The sequence below is a fragment of the Erigeron canadensis genome, chromosome 1 (assembly GCF_010389155.1).
Source record: "Erigeron canadensis isolate Cc75 chromosome 1, C_canadensis_v1, whole genome shotgun sequence".
Classification (NCBI taxonomy): Eukaryota; Viridiplantae; Streptophyta; class Magnoliopsida; order Asterales; family Asteraceae; genus Erigeron; species Erigeron canadensis.
The window spans coordinates 27,989,365-28,012,312 of NC_057761.1; the positions used below are offsets into that span (position 1 = coordinate 27,989,365).

General features: G+C 32.8%; 2 protein-coding genes across 3 annotated transcripts; one reads left to right on the forward strand and one right to left on the reverse strand.

Moving 5' to 3' along the window:
- Positions 1-835: 835 nt before the first annotated feature.
- On the reverse strand, positions 836-3,317 carry LOC122588966 (protein FAR1-RELATED SEQUENCE 5-like). Its single transcript, XM_043761196.1, has 3 exons — positions 3,158-3,317; positions 1,431-1,925; positions 836-1,330 (listed from the first exon to the last, which is right to left on the reverse strand). Exons 1-3 carry the CDS (start codon positions 3,305-3,307, stop codon positions 836-838), a joined length of 1,140 nt encoding a protein of 379 aa, XP_043617131.1. The 5' UTR covers positions 3,308-3,317.
- A 15,566-nt stretch (positions 3,318-18,883) lies between these two features.
- On the forward strand, positions 18,884-22,485 carry LOC122604403 (5-amino-6-(5-phospho-D-ribitylamino)uracil phosphatase, chloroplastic). Of its 2 annotated transcripts, none has more exons than XM_043777306.1 (11): positions 18,884-19,055; positions 19,176-19,289; positions 19,444-19,512; positions 19,730-19,831; positions 19,968-20,022; positions 20,379-20,452; positions 20,585-20,668; positions 20,750-20,890; positions 21,496-21,561; positions 21,980-22,089; positions 22,166-22,485. In XM_043777306.1, the coding sequence occupies exons 1-11, from the start codon at positions 18,969-18,971 to the stop codon at positions 22,332-22,334; spliced, it is 1,071 nt and encodes a 356-aa protein (XP_043633241.1). In that variant the 5' UTR covers positions 18,884-18,968; the 3' UTR covers positions 22,335-22,485. The 2 variants fall into 2 exon arrangements, with proteins under 2 accessions (XP_043633241.1, XP_043633235.1); XM_043777300.1 differs by having other exon boundaries at positions 18,885-19,055; positions 19,730-19,834.
- Positions 22,486-22,948: the final 463 nt, after the last annotated feature.

Consider the following 22,948-nt stretch of genomic DNA (forward strand, 5'->3'; position numbering starts at 1 on the left):
TTATGGGTTGTCGTTCCAAGACAGCAGTAACCTCACCACAAAAGGCCTCAACAGGCTCGTCATCATCCGAGTCTTTCTTCACATTTCCTGGCAGGCAGGTGGACTGGGTTATATCGAGCCTGCACCAAAATGCATCTATCTCATATTCTTGTACACGCCTTCCTGCAGGAATAAAAATATTACATTAAGTATTTTTAAGTAAAATGGACCATTTGTATCTGAATGAACTGTACTTACGTTCCTGCATGTATGTTAGAAGTCGACAACTACATGGCAAGCCACAACTAGCCCATACCGTACACCCGCACTTTGACACGTCCCCTTTTACTGTATTTTTCAATCGATCAATTTCGTCAACCATAATTTGCAAGGCTACATGGGAGGCTTTACCGAGCAAATCCTTTAAACAGGGATAGTTGTGTTTATTTTGATTGTACTGCCTGCAATGTTCCAGTGACCCCTTTATTTCGGTGTATTGCCCGCTGACAACAGAGTTAACACATTCAACGATTCTGTGGAACGTAAGCCGCTTTTGATGCATAACTGACTTCAGCAAAGAATGCTCGCTTTCAACCCTGTTGGTAGTGTAGTTACGATAGTTGCGGTGTTGGTCGACCCAACATGACACAAATAACTCCTTGTACGAGGCAAGCCACTGTATTTGTAGATACTTATAAAGATCTGCAGGAAAATAAAAAGTGATTTAGCTACATGGTTACATCGTAAGCGTTATCATAAAAACAGTATGGGGACGGGATGTATATACTTGGTTTATCTGCCAAGAATACTTTTAGCCGCTGCTCATTCTCTGCGTATTCTTTAACCGTGATTGAGTTTACGAGTTGATCCCACCGTGTCTAAACAAACCATAATCTTTTTTTGACCTAAACGATGGGTTGGCATGTAACTCAATATTCCTCCAAATGTGTATTCTACACAGTATCAGCTTCGTTTCCGGCATCACATCCTTAACCGCTTTCATGAGGGCCAGATCCCGATCAGTGAGTGCCACACGCACGACGAGGCCTTCTTCGAGCGTCGACCTCAAGCACTGTAACACCCATGTGTATGTCGCATGTTGCTCATTTTCAATAAGTGCGTGCGCAATGCTGAATGTCTTGCCAGTTGGAGTGACACCCACAATCTCAACAAGCGGCATGTTGTAAACGTTGGTTTTATACGTGGCGTCTATTTCAATGATCCAAGGAAATGCACGCCATATGTCAAGTGATGTAGGATGTACGAAAAAGAGATTGGTCAAACATCCGGTTTTGCTATCCGTCGTGTACTGATACGTGTACTGATGGTCAGATAGTAATTGGAGCACGATCTGCAACGGGTAAACAACCAAAGTATAAGGAATTCGTATTTTTTTAAAAAAATAAACATATAGTTATATGATCCACATGCAGGTATGTTTCTTATTTCACCTGCATTCGAGTTTCCCCTCGTTGTTGGGCGTGCTTTAGCCGGTGTTGCCGCAGGTAGTTAGAAATGTCTTGTGAACGGGTCAAGATACCGGGAAATGCATCCTTCAATTGGTCCCTTATGCTATTTGGCCCTAAACCTAGCAACGCCTTTTCGTCCACAAATTCTTTTTGAACATCGGTTAGTCGTCTTGCGTACGCAATACCTTCCAAATTACAAGCTGATGGATGGTTATGTCGGTGATCTATAACTTCAACCCACCAACTATGGTCCTTTGTCAGACGGCCTACCAATTTGAATGGACAGTCAATTTTGGTACTCCCTTTGGGTGCCCCGGTTGACCGCTTATCTTTTTTTCCACCACGGTTGCAAATAAGGACCATCTTTTTAACTTCTCCGCCTTTTGTGACATTTGATCTTCGTGTTACTAACACATAACCAAGCTCCTTTGCCGTTCTTTGAGCCCAGTCTACCAAATCTATGTGTGTGTCAAACACCTGAAATATTTTATACACTTTTTTTAATACACTTTTTATGCACTTTTTTATAATACATTTTTTTTAATACACTATTTTATATACTTTTTTATAATCCACTTTCTTATACACTTTTTTATAATACACTTTTTATACACTTTTTATAATACACTTTTTTGTACACCTTTTTTTTACAATCTTTTAATAGCTTTTGTTAATCTACATTTTTACGTACATTTTTAATATGTTTTTATAAACAATTTTTTATCCGTAGTTTTAATAATTAGTTTTCTTACATACTTTTATAGCAATATTTTATACACTTTTTCTTAATACACTTTTTATGCACTTTTTTATAATACATTTTTTTTAATACACTATTTTATATACTTTTTTATAATCCACTTTCTTATACACTTTTTTATAATACACTTTTTATACACTTTTTTATAATACACTTTTTTGTACACCTTTTTTTAACAATCTTTTAATAGCTTTTGTTAATCTACATTTTTACGTACATTTTTTAATATGTTTTTATAAACAATTTTTTATCCGTAGTTTTAATAATTAGTTTTCTTACATACTTTTATAGCAATATTTTATACACTTTTTCTTAATACACTTTTTATGCACTTTTTTATAATACATTTTTTTAATACACTATTTTATATACTTTTTTATAATCCACTTTCTTATACACTTTTTTATAATACACTTTTTATACACTTTTTTATAATACACTTTTTTGTACACCTTTTTTTAACAATCTTTTAATAGCTTTTGTTAATCTACATTTTTACGTACATTTTTTAATATGTTTTTATAAACAATTTTTTATCCGTAGTTTTAATAATTAGTTTTCTTACATACTTTTATAGCAATATTTTATACACTTTTTCTTAATACACTTTTTATGCACTTTTTTATAATACATTTTTTTTAATACACTATTTTATATACTTTTTTATAATCCACTTTCTTATACACTTTTTTATAATACACTTTTTATACACTTTTTTATAATACACTTTTTTGTACACTTTTTTTTTAACAATCTTTTAATAGCTTTTGTTAATCTACATTTTTACGTACATTTTTTAATATGTTTTTATAAACAATTTTTTATCCGTAGTTTTAATAATTAGTTTTCTTACATACTTTTATAGCAACAAATCTAATGAATAATAACAAAATACAATTACTCACAAAATAACAACACAAAAAATGAAAAGGTTGGATTATATACATACCTCCTTGGTATAAAAAACATCGTGATCGTAATCAAATTCATCACGGACATCTGGGGATTCAAATTCGTCATCGGGCTCTTCGTACACAAACTCTTCATTTACACCTTCCGGCGCATTTGGATTTAAGAAAATTTCCTCCAAGCAATCCATCTAAAATAATAAAAACACTTAACAGTAATAAATGAAAACGAATAAATCAAAATGAATGAATATAAAACCAATCGAATATCAAAACGATTGAATATCAAAATGGAAATGTTGCTCCAAGAATGAATATGAAACGAGATGTTATAAAGGATGAATCGTCACGGGGAAACAGTAATAAATGAAAACGAATAAATCAAAATGAATGAATATAAAACCAATATCAAAACGATTGAATATCAAAATGGAAATGTTGCTCCAAGAATGAATATGAAACGAGATGTTATAAAGGATGAATCGTCACGGGGAAACAGAAACATTACTGTACGATGCATACCCACCCACCCTTTTGGAGCGACTGTCGCTCCTAAAGGGTGGGTGGGTACGAATCGTACAGTAATGTTGTCGTATGCTGTCGCCCGTTGTCGTATCCTACTACCCCTTTAGGAGCGACTGTCGCTCCAAAAGGGGTGGTCGGGTTACATGAGGGGTGGTCGGCCTACACTTCCCCTTTATAAACCCTCACTGTAGGCTTCAATTATTATGTAGGCTTCAATTATTATATTTATGTGTACGATTATATTCAAATTTTGCAATATAATACAAAAAAATCTAGTAGGTTTATAGACAACAAAAACATAATATATATATATATATATATGCAGTGGCGGCTTAAGTTTTTTAGAGGTTTCAAACGAGATTAATTTTGGGGACCTAATTCATTACCATATGAACTAAAGTAAAAAAAAGAAATAGCTCGTCTTTTATTATTGAACTACAAGTAATGGATGTTGATGCAAAAATAAAAAAAGTGTTACTGCAATGCAAATTATATAATGATACTTAATCCAAAATTCAAAACTTAAGTCTAATATACAAGATTTCGAGGCCTTAGAATTTGGAGGCCTAAAGCGATCGTTTAATCCCATAATACTGTTGAGCCACCTCTGTATATATGTCTATGTTTGTTATATCAAACATAAATAAATATGCCAAATCCGCTTAAAAGGTTGCATATTAAACACATATATTTATTTAATCAAAAAAAAGAAAACTGACAGCGCAAGAAAAACCAAAAAGGATGGTGACGTGGTCCATTCCGAAAGGTAATACATGTGAGACGTAAAAAATGAAACGTAAAATAATAACCATAAAAAAGCAACAAAATAACCCTCCTTTTTGTCATATTAAATACATAAATTTTTTTTTTTTAAGAATTTAAAAAACAAAGCAATATAATAAACTCGTCAAAAAATTTGACATATTAAGTATATACGTTTTTTTAAAAAAATAAAAAGCTAGCAGACAGCTGCGCAATTACCTGCTAGCGTGCTTCCACAGTCATCCCTTCAATCCTCTTAATAAAGGTATATAATGTACTAGACTTATGCCCACACAATGCGGTGACGGTGAGGTTAGTAATGGCGGAGGTGGCGGTGATGATGTTGGCGGGGGTGACAGTGGGGATGGTTATGAGAGCGACGATGGTGGTGAGTGTAAAAACTAATTAGAGAAAATTACATTTTCAGTTATTGCCCTTAAGTAAATTAATTACAGAAAAAACCCTAAAGTTGGTCAAATTTTTCACTTTTAACTCTGTGACTAACAACCGTCTATTAGGTCTGTTAAGTGAATGATAGATTCGTTATTTCACCATGATATCTTCTTCTCACACTCAAACACAAACCAGATTCGTTAGGTTTTGCTAAAAACGAAATGTCCACTGAACTCACGACGATCGGAAATTTGAATATAATGATGGAAAAATTAAAATCTAGAATTATCTCTTGTTAGCTCCGAATCAGAACACGAAACATGTTGCAATGGATTCGGAAATCAATCGCGAATGAACCCTAGCCAAAATAAATCCGATCTAGACTTCACCAGAAAAACTTGACTCGCTGGAAAAACTTGTTTGAATCGAAAAGAAAGACAAAACAAAGCAATTGCACTTCAAATCCAAACAAATCTAGCCAAAACTGATCCCGGTCCAAGTAATTCCGAATCCAAAACCCCCTATTTTGATGTGTGCGTGTCAAGTGTGTGTTTGTGTGTGTGAGTGTGTGCTCGGTGTTTGTTTTTCATTTAACATTTTGTTTTCCGACCGTTGTAATTTTCAAAATTTGGTTTGTGTTTGAGTTTGGAAGAATAAAAAGAAAGGATCATGGTGAATTGACGAATCTGCCCCTCACTTAACGGAGCTAATAGACAACTGTTAGTCACACAGTGAAAAGTGAAAATTTTGACCAACTTCAAGGTTTTTTCTGTAGTTCATTCACTTAAGGGCAACAACTGAAAATTCTGCCAACTTGAGGGACCAAAAATGTAAATTTCTCAAGTAATTAATGATAAATGTGGTACTGTAGTTATTTTAAGTGTTGGGGGATCCATAATGTTAATTATTTCATTAAGGGTATTATAAGTATATTAGATGGAGATGTTTAAATTAGTGAATTATTATATCCTAAAATTTTTAGACCAATGAAAATTAACCTTTATTAGTTTCCTAATATTTTATTTTTGAAAACGGTGTTAATTTAGTTGAAACTTTAGCGGATAGCGAGTAAAATACCCACTAAATTTTAAATGGGTCGTGGCATTACAGGAGGGTGCCAGCCTCCCATTTTTTTCCTTAGTCATCATTCCACCATTTTTTCTTCAACCTTCTTCTATCTTCTTCACTTTTCATCTCAAATCAAAGCTTATCTTCAATTAAATTCATGAAACCCTTTCTACTTGAACAAGAATAATAATAATAATCTTTCTTCTTATCTTCTTAGCAATTAAATTAGGTTAAAATTGAGTGTGATTCATCCTCCATAATCAAATAATTCTTCAAGTAAATAATATTATCCAAGTGTTTTAATAACAAGGAAAATTTTGGGGTTTTGGTGGTGTGAATGTGTGTATGTGTCGAATTGCACAAGAAAGAAAGGAGAGAAAAGCTAGTGATTTTTCCATTCTCCCCATCTTATATTCTTCATTCAAGGTATGAATTTAGTTATTTATTATTAATTAAATTAAGGTTCATGCAAGTAATTAAGTTGGGGGTTTTCTTTATATAAGTTAAATTAATTTAATACAACTTAGGGTTCTTGAGATAGTAAGAATTAGGGTTTTCTTAAAAATGGATTATTGGCTTAAAATAAAGCTAGGGGGTTCATGGAAGTTGATAAAATTGTGGATTTTTAAGTGAGTTTGCTATGTATAATGTTTTTCTAATGCTTGTATTAAAGCATATTGATATGTGATTACATGAATGTTTTGATAAAAGTGTTTTTGATGGTTTTTATGGCTAGCTAAACCAGAAAATGAATATTTTGAGTGTTTTGATTTAAAGATGTTGGTGATCATTATGGTCAAAATGAGAATATAATAATATTTGAATAATGAGATGGCATGGCTACTTTATGGTGAATGAAATGAGATTTTTAGTAAATAAAAGATGATTTGAGAATGATGATTATGAAAAGATAGAAATGATGATTTTTGAGTAAAATGTGTTATGGTCATGTTGTTGTGAAAGTAAAATGAGATTTTGAAAGAAGCCAACCTTAGAGAATGGTGAGAATGTGAATTATGTAAAAGTTGGGTTGGGCATTGAGATGCTAGAAAAGATAGTAATGTATGGCTTGTTAGCCTTGTGTATGAAGTAATTGAGCTTGATGACCTTATATGTATGTAAATTGTGAATTATTGCTAGGTGGAAAGCAATATGATTGTTAGATGGTCATCATGGATTTGTTTGTTGCGATGGAGGTGAGTACTCTTGCATACTCTTATATATGCGTTGGGTCGATTACCATACGATGGTGGATTCCATGTGTGGTAATCGATTCGGCGTTAAGGCCTAATTTGAGGCCGGGGCCTAAGAACTCCATAGTTGAGATGAGATAAAGGCCTAAGAACCTTTGAGGCCTAAGAACCTCTTGAGATTATTGTTTAGCGTATATGAATCCATGTATGTTTTGTTAGCGCAAATGTGAGTATGCAAATGATGGTATGACGATGTCATTGGCTACATGTGATAGTCCTTTGTGTGTTTGCCCTCCTTCGTGTTATAAGCATATGCAATAGTATTCACTAAGCTTTGCTTACTTTTTAGTTGTTCACCCTTTTTATAGGTTGTCCCAGAAGTGGAAACAAGAGTAAGTGCTTCAAAGATTTATGTTGATTTGGAAATGCGGAAATGTTGACTTATGCGGTAAACGTTGGTTGTGGTAAGAACCCATAGTGACTCCTTTGGACTATTGGCTCTTGGTACATTTGAAGTGTTTTTATTATAGTTTTGTTTTGTACATTTCTGCAAAAAGTTGAGTTGGAGTCATGGTCTTTTGTATATTGATGTATTTTAAGTCTTGAAGTCTTGACTATTATGGTGGATTGAAGTATAAATCATTTTGGAGTCAAATTGGTCACTTTGTCACTTTGGGTAAATGCGGGCGAGTGACCCGTTTGGTTGTTTTAATGTAAATTTCAATGGTTAAAGTTTCAAATGTATCAATTAGGTTGTAATATGTGATTTTACACTTCTTGATGTTTTGGTTTAAGAATTTGAAGTATGGAATATGAATATATGGATTTTTGGGTCAAAATGGGTTTATGCAGAAGTATGTGGAGTATTAGTCTGTTGTAAACTAATATGTAGAGTATTAATCTGTTGTAGACTAATATGTGGAGTATTAGTCTGTTGTAAAAAAAAATAAAAAATTGTCGTTTTCTTGATTAGAGTCTTGGGGCGTTTCATGAATAAAGGAAAATAGTATTTTTGATTTTCAAAGACAGAAAATTTAAGGAAAAAAAATATGTTTTTTTTATTAGATAGTATAGATATGTATACGTTGGGTAAACTAAAAAATTAGACTTTAGAGTTGGTTTATACGAGAATGATGTTAACGCAAATGATAAATACATAATACAATTATATTGTTTGTTTTTCTATATTATATTGTTTGTTTTTCTATATGTATATCCACTGGAGTAAAATATTAGATTAAAATTGATATTTTCCCAAACAATTGATTACATACTGATGATCAAAAACTACGTCTTCAAAAACCATAAGTGTAACACCTCGACTAGGCGAAATCACGAGGGTTACATATTAAGCACAACATGACATGGAAATTAAGTAGAGATAACTCTAAATGCATTAAAAGGATTGGAAATCCATACAATTCAATCAACTGCAATCCCGAGATTATACAAAAATGCATAAGGAGCACGACCATCAAACGTTTATAAAAGAGAGTACAAAAGATGGCATATGATCCTAAGCATAACCCATAAGCGGGAACTATGAATCACAGATCCATGATAAAGCCCAAGTCCAATCCTAGCATGCAAAAAATCAATCATCATCCAACACGTCTTTGATTCACATGTTCACCTAAAAAGTGTACTAAAACGGGTCAACATAAAGTTGGTCAGTTCGTAGGTTTAAATAATGAAAATCAAGTGTGTTGGGATAACAACCGTTAATGATATACGAAGATTAATAACGTTCAAAAACATGGGCTCAACAACCCAATACGTGAGTATAAAGATACCCATAACGTGGATTTAACAATCCATAACGTGAGTTTAACAACCCATAACGTGAGTATAAAGATACCCATAACGTGGATTCGACAATCCATAACGTGAGTATAAAGATACCTATAACGTGGATTTGACAATCCATAACGTGAGTATAAAGATACCCATAACGTGGATTTAACAATCCATAATGTGAGCATACATATGAAACAAACGTTTTAATAACACGTATCACAAGCAAACAATTAAGTAGTTATCATCTCGTTCAATATCATAATCAATCGTATCAACCGACAATCATTTAACAAACGAGTACACTTTCCACCCCAAATAAAGTAAACGTATGGCTACGAAACTCATCTTTGCCTTGTATCGTCAAATAAATATTGAATTATAAATATTTGATGAGTTATGTGTGTCCAGAAATCTTCAACGATCACGACCTATATTTACGTCCATATAATTCGTATATTAATACAAATGTGTTTATGTACATCTATATATTCACTATATGTACATATGCATATATATATACATATATATATAAGTATATACATACACGTATATCAGGTTAATGTTTATCCGTTAAAAATAAAATTAGGTTCTTTTCTCAATTTTCATATTAACGTGAGTATTGTATACGTATATAACTCTTCCTAAATATACATATGTACGTATACATACGACTCGTCCCATTAAACGACCCAAAATAGATCCTCAGTGGATCATTGGCACAAATCAAGAGTTAGCCCAATTGACCCAAAGAAGGAGCCCATACCGAAGCTAGAAAGTTGGGCCCATTTAGGAAGCCCAATAACTAAATGAATTAAAATGAAATAAAAAGAAGGGAAAATTACATAAAAAGGTAACCTATTTACATGAAATTCCTATTAAAGGTAACCTGTTTTGTTTTCGTCTATTTAAAGGATCTTATTTTCAAAAAATCTTAATAAAGGGTATATCGTTAGTTTTTGACAGACGGAGCTCGTTAAGTGCCACGTCACCGATGCCACGTCAAAATAAGATCCTTTAAATAGACGAAAACAAAACAGGTTACCCTTAATAGGAATTTCGTGTAAATAGGTTACCTTTTTATGGAATAAACCTTAAAAAGAAAGGGGAGGAGGGGCCGTAATTTTATCCCTGTATATATATATATAATACAATTTCTTTCATCTTTTTCAACAAGTTAAGAGCTTCTCCACACCACCATATCAACAGTGAACGACTCCACAGAGACCAATAGGACCCCACACGAGACTAGACTCGATGCAAGAAGGGAGAAAGGAAACCAGAAAGAAATCTGGAAGAAAAAAGAATCCCCACCACCGTACCTTACGGTGGTGGTGGGCGTAGCATACGGTGGCAGACAGATGAAGGGGCGTAATGTACGGTGGTGGGTGGCGTAAGGTACGGCGGTTCAAGCCCAGGCGAGCGTAGGTTACGGTAGAAGTGACCGTAAGTTATAGTGCCCTATAAACAGGAAGATTGTGGTGTAAGGTCCAAATTTGGTTTCCAGATAGGCGTAACCTACGCTACTAAGGGCGTAGGATACGCTGGTGCAGGGGAGAAAAACCATTTTTTTCTGGGCAGAATTTGAAGAACAAGGTGGGTAAGGAGGTTTGACCAGAAAGTCAAAGTTGACTCCAAAGTGTAGAACCCTAATTCCAGTCTTTGGATCCAATTTGAGGACAAATTAAGCTCGTTTTAAGCTCTGTAAATCTGAGTGAATGTCTACAAATCCAATCCCATAACCAAAACGATTCAGAATCATCAAAGTTCATAATTTATGGATTTTGACCAAATTTCCATTAATAAACCCTAATTTGCTTTAAATAGACTTTAAGTTAGAATTTTGATCAAGAGTTGTTTATGATAGACTAGATACAAGTTTTCAAACATAACCTATGCCAAGAATTTGACTCGAAACATCAATCAACTGAAATGACCCGTTTTTGACCCATTTAGTATAATAAAACCCTAATTCGACTTTTACCACCGAATTAACTTGATTATAGACTTAATTAAGTTTATATTTAGTATAAAACATTGTTATAATTCTGAAATAATGATTTTGAGACAAGTTTAACTTACCAATTATCCAAACGAAGCTTGATCACGTATGTGATTACATATATGTTATTAAGGCCTAAACGCATAGCAAGAGCCCCTTTGACCCATCTTATTTACATGTACATTATATTGTTATATACATATAAGTGACAAGTTTTCTCAAATGTTTAATAAGTGACAAGTGGATTTTACCCACTCTCATTATCTTCCATATAAAACAATTGGGTGAATTACCTTATTATATTCACATATGTTGGATACCTTCCAATTTTTACACCACCAGAGGAGATTGACTCCAATCTCTCACTCTCATATACACTCTTTAACATACATGCATATCTCTATCATATATGCATTAAAGTCATATGCAAAGCAAGTGATCATAATCACTGCCACCTTTCTTTCTAGAGCTCATGAGAAACGTCTATCTCACTCTAGGACAACCATTGCCACCTTAGGCTCGCTAAGAGCTTGTTAGGTTTGCACTGTATATTCAGGAGATGCGATGGTTGTCGTGGTTAAATCCGTATAGTCACTGAGCCAGTCAACCTAGGCTCAAACAAAGCTTAAACCCGAAATTGAGCTAAAAACCAATATTTCTTGCACTTGAAAACTTGGTCTTTTGGTATGATGATTACTTGATGATAATGATGAAGTATTTAATGCAAATTTAGTTTGAACAACATTTAATGATAGTAGAATTTAGTGAGGGAGAGGGTGTAAGAATTTGTCTTGCATTCAATGAGAGAAAGAGATATGGAAGCAAAATGAATGGATAAGAGTGGGGGGATGGGATTGGGTGATTGGATAGGGTTGGGTCATGGGTGGTGGTTCATGGGTCACGGGTCGACCCATAGATCACCCGATTACGTTTCTAATCAAATTAAACGTCAACTTACGTCCCAAACCTTATTGATACATCCACGTAGTTTTGACTAGCAATAACACACGTTTCTAATTCATAAATAAATAAATGGATTATTTAAATCAATTAGATTAATAAATCATTTAACGCGTTTGAATCAATGGGTCAAGAATTAAGTAAGCCACAAAATCATGGAATTAAATCAACTTACTCATGTTAAATCACGTTTAATAAAAGTCAAACGGGTCAAATTTCACGAATGTTACAATAAGACCCCTGGTAGACTGACCAACCGACCAAACCTTTAGCAGTAATGTCACTCCTAAAAGTATGATACGGATCTGACCCATGTCATTAATACATATAACTTTTGTTCGTGTTTACGTACCATATTTTTAGTAGCGACATCGTTGCTAAAGGTCTGGTTGAGTTACTAAAAGGTTGGTCGGCCTAGCAGGGGCCTTATCGTTTTTGAGGACGTAGCCTTCAATATCATTAAAATCACAAGAGGCAAAGTTACGTTTCAATCCCAAATCGATGAATACATTTACTTTATCATAAGTGTTTTCAATTTTCTTGATTCCTGGGACTGCAAAATTTAATGAATATTTATGAAGGGATACATCCATCGTATTTTTTCACTGTCCACTACACAAGATTTACCATTGATCAATGTCGAGGTCAAACGCAAGGTATCAGGGTTTTTTTTGTATGGTCCATATGAGTAAGCAACTTAAGAGGGCAAATCTGTTGATGCAAAATGTCCCCAGGATCAAGCAACTTACGAAACAAGTGGTAAGCAACTTACGAAACAAGTGGTATTGTAAACAAGGCATCTATTTCATAACTTGTCCCAAGTTTTGTTTAGGGGGAGAGGACAAATGAAAAAAAAATCGGTTACAAGAGCAAATTTATAACTCAAAATGTATGTAAAAGATATATTTTATTTATGTTTATTATAAACACAAATTTACCACTCAAAATGTAATATAACTGATTAGTTGTTCACTTTAAATAATTAATTGATACATAGGTGCAATTAATTATTTAAAAATTTGATTGAAACTTGAAAGTTAGGGTTCATTGGTATAGTGTGACGTGATGTTAGCGGCCTTAAAATATGTGTGGTGATCTATACTACCAAATTTCAACCGTATACCATCAAATATGCTTTAAGGTGTTATACGGATCTTAAAATAGAAATCCGTAAATATATTTGTATGGAAAATACTAGATACAGCTTCAAGAGTTAATGTGCATAAAAAAGTTGTACCGTTAATATGAAAAGCTTACCCTGAATTTTATGCGACCACCATCTCCACCTCTGCCGTCATTACATCGTCACCACTGCCAATACTGCCGCTACCGCCGAATGCCGCCACCACCCGTCACTGTCACCAACACCGCCGTCATTAGATTGTCGCGTCGTGCGGATATCCTTATAGTACTTATTGAAGCTAAAAAATTCATATTTAAATTATATTTAAATCAAAATTTGAAATATTCTAAGAACTAATTCATTAATGCCCATTATGTGATAATATGTGATAATGTGAATGCATTTAGTACTTAAAACTTTTGTTTGATATAAAATAGGGATTAATTACGGGAAGACCAACGTACTTTCTCATTTGTACACGGTTGTCTATTTGTAACGTCCCACAATTTAAAATCTTTTTATTTATTAATTTAATATTTTCGATAACCATTTTAAAGACAATACTTATAATTTAAAGTATAGACCATCTTAAAAAGGTTATTTTAAATATATACGTAAAAATGATCCAATATCTGATTGTTGTGTGCGTACATAAACACCAAAAACACAAGGTATAAGGGATCACTAACCAATAATGACAAGTACATTCTTAAGATGTTACCACTTCCAAGCACCTTTACATATCAATCCTCTTATTGTCCCGATCTTCTGGGTTTCCTATAAAAATGAGAACAACTAAACAATAAGCGTCACAGCTTAGTGAGTACACCCATATACATATACATATATCACGGCCAACACATCAATAGCCTTAGAAACATAATGCCAACCTGGTCTTACATAATGTTCCTAAGCAAATCAACCAATAGCATATGGATCCATACCAGTGCCACTAAGTACATTGAGTCGTCACCCGTACTGTGGTCTCTACTCATCATCAACAATATAAGTTAACATGAATTAATGCCCACTGATCTCACATAATTCTGTTGGGTTATATGACTAATTATCACAACAAATCACTAATGGAGAGATTGAAGATAAGAACAAAGTTTAAATTAACCTCTCTACGATTGCATACTCAACGTTGGAACGTATGTATGCTAGTACTTGATCACGAACTCACAAACCCGTTGTGTATCTCCCTTAATACGAAACCCCAACACTTGAATCACCAAAACTCCTTGGTATTTGTTGAATACAAGTTGGAAACAAATAAACTGTTTCTGCCGAACTAAAGATTCCAAACCAATCACAATTAAAGCTAGCAATTGATTATTTAGTTCCATGTGAGAATTCGAAAGACACAAACCGAATATCCTTAAAGGGTTCGGTCGAATGGAAAAGGGAAAAGAAATAGAGGATTTCTTATATGTATTGATATCTAAACCCTTTGAATTAAGCCCTCTATATATAGGGAATAATTAGGGTTTTTAATCTTGGTGACCAAGTAATCTCAAGGCCAAAAAGCCTTGTAATTTTCGGCCCCCATGTTTAGGGAATTAGAGTCCAACACTAATTTCCTAATTTCACATTTAATCCTCCTTCCAATTAATTTAAATACAATTAATCCTTTAACTTATTTAAATTAATTATTTCGTGATCAAATTAATTAATAAATTACATTTAATATATTAATTAATTTATAGTTACATTCACGTTGAGGTGTGACCCCGTAGGCTTAAATACTTTTCGGACATACGTTCATTTTACGTGATCATATTCTAACAAATTCATGTCAGAGCCGGCCCTGGCCATAGGCGAACTGGGCGACAGCCCTGAGCAGGAATTTATAAGGGGCAGTAAATCTTAGGTCAATTAAAACCAGATCTGAGCATGTTTCGTGATTTACATTGGTTATTATATAAATTTTGTATGATCAGTATAACTGTAACCATGTTTGATTACGAAATAAGTATGTGTTATCTAACTATGGTGAGGTTAAAATTGAAAATAAAACTTATATTTTTGTTTTAGTGGAGTTTCTGAGATGGGTTCTTCATAAAGAAGAAGATCTACAGTATACTTCATTTGGTATCTATTTTGTTTTCTACAACCCCTTATAACTATCTAAAATTTTATAGTAGTCCTCAAACTATGTGGCTCTTTCACTTTTTCATTTTATCTTTTGTTAAATAGAAACTATGCAGAGAACTAGACAGCCCATATTTTCAAATTTTAGGCTATGTAGTTTTACTTCATGTATGTATATGTATATACTTTTTTAATACTCGTAGAATAATAAAAGTTTTTGATGTTGCAAGTGTTTAAGACTCATAAATATTCTATTATTACATGTTCGATATATTTTGATTTAAAACTCTAGATGCTTGATAACTAAAAAGTAATAATTATTGTGCTTTTGTTGATTTAAGGGCGCTATCGATTTAATTACTTGAAACAACTCGATTCACTATTTTGTTTTGTTGAAAATTATTAACAAATACTTTCAAGATAGATCGAATGTAATAAAAATCTGTATGCAAAAAAGCAATTTAGCTAAATATTGACTTATAATTTACAAATGTTATTTTTTTTGCTTCAAAATGAAAAGAAATATGTCAATTTAAGTAACTGGTAATATAATACTTTTAATCTGGAGTTTATTTTCTCAACTCATATTTGAAATATCTTACGTATTTAAAAAAGAATTAATATATAAATGAGGCACTAGCCTGACAATATTATAAGCCCTTGGATCATTTAACAACAAAGTTTTAGTATGGGCAAATTTTGGCTATCATGTCCTAAACATCAAATAAATCAGGACCGACACTGATTCATGTTAACCATCATGGTACAAATACATGTAGATAGATGTACTCACCTTAGCCACGATACCATTTGTCCAAAATTTCAAATCCTCTTATGAGCACCTATCAATACCCATCGATGTATATGATCACTATTCCATTAATTAGGCTACTACATAATTGTTACTAGCCAACCCAAAACATTTAACCCAATTAAGGTGTTTGGCACTTAAACTGCAGATTTTCATTTCATTTTCACCATTCCCTTTCACAACATCATTTTAAACTTTATCCGGTCCACAAATTACGTATCGTTCATAACAAGTTATTCAATTGCCAAACATCACGATTAAAATAAGGAGCAAGTAAACTAATAAGTATTTATCCCAAAATAATTATAATAGATATCATCTCAACTATTGCTCATACCAAGATACCCACGCAAAGGTGGCTCACAGTATTATGGGACTAAACAATCGCTTTAGGCCTCCAAATTCTAAGGCCTCGAAATCTTGTATATTAGACTTAGTGTTTGAATTTTAGATTAAGTATCATTATATAATTTGCATTGCAGTAACACCTTTTTGATTTTTGCATCAACATCCATTACTTGTAATTCAATAATAAAAGACGAGCTATTTCTTTTTTTTTTACTTTAGCTTATATGATAATGAATTAGGTCCCCAAAATTAATTTCGTTTGAGGCCTCCAAAAACCTTAAGCCGCAACTGTACCCACGACCTTCATTCAACAATCAAGCTAACAAATCCCCAAGTTCATAATTGTAAAAACTAAGTGATAACAAAACTTTATAATAATTTACCTCATGCTTAAGTGTATGGAGTTAATAAAGAATTTCTACCAAGATGTGTTTAAGGATTTGACCATGTGCTTCCTTTTCTTCCTTCCGACTTCAGCTATGCACACACGTAATTTACTATTGTATTATACTTCTTTATTGTTATCTACTGTTACACTCCCAAATTGTTTCCGCTTGAATTCGGCTGCCATCTCTTATACACATTAACTTAGTTGTAAAGAAGTTCAATATTATTGTTATGGTTATTATTTTATGTCTTGTAGCTTAAGAAGTAAGAATGAGAGTAATAGGATAAGAGTTAAAAACAAAAGTTGCGATAAGTGACTAAGGTTAAAATGATGATGATGAGATTTAAATTAGGCTGGCTCGTTTTGTTATTTGCCACGTATGAATATGTGATTTCTCATTTTATTGATTGCCACGTATGAACAAACTAATGGTACTAATTTTATTTCTTAATATATATTAGTTAAAATACATAATATTGTTTAATGTTTATCTATTTATTTTATATATAAATATAAACTAGAGTGGTCCCGCGCATTACAGCGGCGACGGTCTATAACGCTTTAGACACCGTAATGGTTTATAGCGTTCAGTTTACTTTAATGAGATGCATAAATGCAGGATCTAACCATATATATCATTCTAAAACTAAGTCGCGGATTAGGTGCAAAAAATAATGAAGTGCAAACACTAACCATGAAAAATAATTACTTACAATTGTAGGGGAGGAGACAAAGACAATTAAAAAAATAAATCGCCAAATATTAAAATTTAATACGAATATACAAATGACATAATTGGTTCGTAATTCCATGAGTTATAAATTTTTTCTTATCCGTAGCAATACCTTCAGCAATAATTTTAGAGTTGATGGATATTTTATAATAATAGGGGTTTTAGGTAATTTTAGGGTTTTTTTTATTAAGGGTAATCTCAGAATTTCAAGGATAAGGTGTGTGGATGTAGTTTAAATATAGAGGGTATATTAAATAATTCAAAGGTAGAGAGTTGAATGGGGGAGGGGGTAGTTTGTTTATATAGGTAGTATAAATGTATATATATATATATATACTATTAAACTATCTATTTTGAATAATGGGTGTTACACCATTATACCTTTTTATTGATGAGGTTTACCCACAAACTTTTTTTTTGTACACGGTTGACCCATATTATCGGTAATCACCATTTTTAATGACGTGGCAACCACGTGGACGTTTAATGAAGCTGACATGTATTTACAACGACAGGTTTAATCACTGGATGACTAATGTACTTTTCATTTTGTACATGATTGCCCATTGAACTTTTCTTTATTGATGTGAATTACCAACAAACTCTTAAAATTTGTAAATGGTTGACCTAAATATTCAAAGCTGGTAGCTCTCATACTCAAATCAATTGCTTCTTTCTCTAAAAAAAAAACCTGTAAATTTTAATATAAAAAAAACAAAAGATTTTTTTAAAAATAATTCCAACCGCTAACCCCTCAGTCACCAAAAAATTGTAATTTGTATTTCTGTTGGTTAGGGTTTGTGCGTATTTTAATTTCGAGTGTTTTGGTACTAATTTTGAGTTTCAATTCAAAGAAACGAGAGAGGAAATGTCGATTTTGAGTTTTCCGGCAAGTTGTTTGAATTCTTGCAGGCTAACAAAGATGAGTGTATAAGATATTTTTTATTTGACTTAGGAATGTGAGTTTGAAATTGATAATGTAAATGCCGAATTAGTCAACTATTCATTTGACAAATTTCTGATTTTCTACCAGATTGTCAACCAAATGGGACAAATTTTTTGAATCAAACGTTTTCTAGTATAACATGTATATAATTGTTGTAATTTTTTTAGAAAAATCTTTGGTTTTTTTTTTAATTAAAATTTTTGGGTTTTCTTCTTACAAAGTGAAGCAGTTTTGAAGATTTGAGTATGAGAAAAAACCAATTTTAAAGATTTGGGTCAATTATGTATAAACTTTAATATTTTTTTGGTAATACATATCAATAAAAAAAAGTTTAATTGTCAACCATGTATAAAATGAAAAGTACATTATTTATCCAGAGATTAAACCTGTCGTTGTGAATCCATGTCAACTTCATTAACCGACTATAACCGGTAAACCGGTCAACTACGGGTCAACCATGTAAAAATAATTTGTGGGTAAACATCATCAATAAAAACTTATTGTATAATGAGAAACCGTGTATAAATAGGAATGTATACTTTGATAATTTCGGATCCTAATATTAGTAATCCGGGTTCAAATCCCATGGCCAAAATAAAGACATAAAAGCAGCGTCTAAACGGACCACTTATACTTCATAAACTTCATCATCATCATCAAGACAACAACTATACTTCTTTAAATTCTTTTTGGAGCAGCAACAATAACAACTATGGAATCAGCTTTTGGTTTCCGGTTAATCCAAGCTACAACCACTTCTTTTCTTCCTTACCAGCTCCCAATCAATCTCAAATTACCAGTAATTTTCCTTTATCTCTCTTTATTTATTTTTTAATTCCCTTCTATAATCAGTTTGTCCATATACCTATGTTTGTGTGTGTATATATATATATATGTTGATGGGTTTTGTATTTGACAGAGCTTACAGCGTCTTGAGCAGCAAAGGAATCAAAGAAAGGTGGTTAGAAGTTGTTATGGGTCAGATGAAATTGATGGATTTCAGTTCACACCCACCAAGATTTTTATGGAAGAGGTAATCTTTTATAATAAAGTTTCAATCTTTTTGGGATATTTTTGTTGGGTTTTGAGTAAATTGTTTAATTTGCTAATTCAGGTTTTCGGGTTTTTTTTCGTTTTTATGGAATTTTCATTTTTTTTTTTTGTTGTTGTTGTTGTTGCATTTTTAGGCAATTGGAGCTGAATATGGAGAAGGGTTTGAGACATTTAGACCAGATGGACCATTAAAAGTTGATGTTGTGAGTATTATTCATTATAGTAATATGTATACAGTATAGTATTAGCTCAAATCTGATTATTGCACCTTGCGAGTTTCTGTTTTTGGTAACTTAGTTTAAGAAATCGAGATTCGGTTAGGAGTTTTTGTTAATGAAAGACTTGCATTTGCATTAATTTTGAAGTTGATTATTAGAACATTTGGTGTAAAGATTGTAGTTCCTTTTGTTTTCTGTGTAGGATTTTTTGAATGATAGATTGCAAGAAGGGTTTCTAAAAAGAATTCGATATGCTATGAAGCCTGACGAAGCTTATGGACTTATTTTCTCATGGGATAATGTGGTGGTAACCTCATTATGAAAACCGATTTATATGGCTGCTTTATATATATGAAGGATATAACCTTTAGCCTTAGTGGTTATGTTGATCGTACGCTATTCATTGTGATTCTTAAAATGCATCTGTTAATGGTGAGCAGGCGGGTACTCAAGCCTTGAAGTTGAGTGCATGGAAAGAACTTGCACTTGAAGAAGGTGTGTGATCATGTTTTTTTTTTTCTTTCTAACATGTGGTGTGAACATCATTCTAATATGGTAGTTACATATAAGTATGAACATCACATTTAATAGAGACAAGAAAGATTTAGATTATATAGAAATTTAAGTTATATGTTGCAAGTTATCAGTAGCAAATCACTATTACTATGTTCATCTAGATGAAGATACATATGTGTGTGTATGTATATGAATACGAAACTATTTATATGTCACGGCATGTGTGTATGTCATATATTTAAAACATTAGTCACTTAAACATAGGGCATAGGCTCTTTAGATTTGAAGATGATTCAGTACTTGAGACAAACATTAAAGATGTGCTATATATGCAGGAAAGGAGATCCCTGATGATGATGATGTGCAAAGGCTTTTACTTCATGGTGCTCCTGACCATGTTTTGGATAAGGTTTTATTATATTTGAAATTCAAAGTTCCATTTTTATGTCAATCACATTCAAAAGAAGATCTATTCCTGTATTGCCTAAATATATTATGTGAGTTATCTTCGATGTCATTTACTAGTTGATACAACTTTTAGGTGTTAATGTGGGGAAATGAAGCACGTGAATTAGAAAGATTGAAGTCGAAGCTATCGCAATTGTATAGTAACAATCTTCTCAAGGTTCTCTCTTTGAACTACGCTAATCATTTAATTCTCTAATTATAAGCTAATTACTGAAAACTTGTATTTGTCCTTTACCAGCTTTCAGAACCCATGGAAGGTCTGAAAGAATGGTTGGATGCAGTATCTACTGCGCGCATTCCTTGTGCTGTTGTGTCAAGTCTTGATAGGAAAATTATGGTTGAAGTATTGGAAAAACTGGGGCTTATGAAGTATTTCCAGGTATTGTATGAGCTACTGCTGACTGCACGGTTTACACTTTTAGGGAATACCTGCTGTGTATTTGATAGTGTATATGTGGTTAAGATATCAAATTTAGCTAATTAACGCTACTAGAACAGGTAGTAGGTGCTAGTGTTTGGATGTACTTCACCTGTTTTGTAGTTGTAATAATTTCGAATTTCTGTATTTGGCAAATTCTGATCATTTGAGGTTTCAACACATAAAATGGCCAAAACAACTTTCTTTGTGAACAAAGTGGCGCACCTTCTGTAATGGGAGTTGATGTGTCACAAGTTAGGTTGAAAGAAGTAGCTGGTATGAAACTGATTACTTGAATAATCTTAATCACAAATCTGTTAATCTAAACATTTGAAACCAGTCATTTATGGGTTAACACATGTTCCGAAACACAAATCCATACACCCTCTTGGTGTGGGTGTATTATCAAAAGTTCCATAGCTCCAAGATACACCTTCTAGACATCAACTAGGATCATTGTAACGAAGTATAATATAATTTCTATAGTAATGTCTTGTCATCTAATGATCTTGAGACTTTGTTTATAGATCTACTGGACCAATACGTTTGTGTTTATGCACTTGCAGGCAATAGTAACAGAGGAGGATGGCATGGATTCCATGGCTCATAGATTACTTTCTGCAGCGGTAAAGGTAAATTGATAATAACCTCCATGTTTTAATAAATTTAATAATCGTATTTTAAGTGAAAATTTGACTAGAACGATATTGTTAACTATTCGCAAACTACTAAGAATTATTTAAATGTGTGTTTTGAAAGTAATTACGTGATTTCAATAATCAGAAGTGGATTACAAATTTATATAAAAAAATTGTGGGTTAGTGTTTGGACGTGTTTTAGGCGTTGAAGCTGTAATGATTAGTTGCGTAAGTGGTTGGTGATATAATTACCACGTACTACATTCTTGTGAAAAAAGATATGTCTTGTGAGATGAGAATAAAAGTGTCTCAAATTAGGTTAACAGAAGGGCTGGTTAGATCATAAACATTTTGCTGCAGCCTGTAATAAGCATCTTGGGTTTGTTTACAAATGTCAAACTTTCTTTTGTAGTTGGACCGAAAACCATCCAAATGTGTGGTGTTTGAGGATGATCCACGTGGTGTAACTGCTGCTCACAACTGCACGATGATGGCGGTGGCACTTATTGGTGCACATCCAGCGTACGTACTTCAAACCACTGAATAGAATCTGTAACTGGACAAAATTAAGATTTATATCTGAAACCAAAATCTGCAGGTATGATCTGGTGCAGGCTGACCTTGCTGTTGGCGGCTTTACTGAACTATCAGTGATCAACCTACGAAGACTTTTTGCACATACGGGTTCGACATTCATGGAACTACAAAAGCAAGTTGTAGAGAAAACACCTCCAAGAAGGAGACTGACAGTTGACACCATCTTTTGATTCTTTTGAAATTCTTGCTGTAAATTTTTGTAAAGTAAAAAAGTTTAAAATCTGTTACCATGTTCTTATTTGATATCAATTTTTGTATATAAAGCAACTCATATACATATAATTAGATGTAATTCTCAAATCTAGAACAATTCAACCGCTAGCGACGTGTATCCTGTGTACTGAAATGAAAAATACGCGTAACACTTCTCTTTGTTTCTTGATAGCACGAAACAACAATTGTCGCGATATTAGCAAACCTTTCATTTGCTTAGATTTTGTGGGGATCTGTACCTCAAAGTTGCTATACACCAAAAATGAAATATTTTGGTAGTCAATAGTGCCAATAAAAGATAATTAGTGTAGCGTTTGTTTTTCGTTGTAATCTGTAATGAACTACGAAACCAATAATCTATATTCTATATATATCTAAAAGTTCTATCAAGCAAGTAGAAAAATTGACGTATTATTGACGATTTATTAATTGGTACTTAATAGATGTAATTAGGTTCATTTAGAATATTTAATGTGCAAATATAAATGATCTATATATCTATATAAAAGTTGGATCAAGGAGTTGAGAAATTTGACGCCTTTTAGTCTTACATTTATGGTGGTTATTATGG

Bases quoted from the DNA above. Each gene is read 5' to 3' on its own strand.
- LOC122588966 (XM_043761196.1), bottom strand. From the start codon at position 3,307: ATGGATTGCTTGGAGGAAATTTTCTTAAATCCAAATGCGCCGGAAGGT. The intron at 1,926-3,157 runs GTATGTATATAA...AAAATATTTCAG, and splicing joins ATGTTTTTTATACCAAGGAG to GTGTTTGACACACACATAGA. The intron at 1,331-1,430 runs GTGAAATAAGAA...TACCCGTTGCAG, and splicing joins GAGGGGAAACTCGAATGCAG to ATCGTGCTCCAATTACTATC.
- LOC122604403 (XM_043777300.1), top strand. From the start codon at position 18,969: ATGGAATCAGCTTTTGGTTTCCGGTTAATCCAAGCTACAACCACTTCT. The intron at 19,056-19,175 runs GTAATTTTCCTT...TGTATTTGACAG, and splicing joins CAATCAATCTCAAATTACCA to AGCTTACAGCGTCTTGAGCA. The intron at 20,669-20,749 runs GTTCTCTCTTTG...GTCCTTTACCAG, and splicing joins ATAGTAACAATCTTCTCAAG to CTTTCAGAACCCATGGAAGG.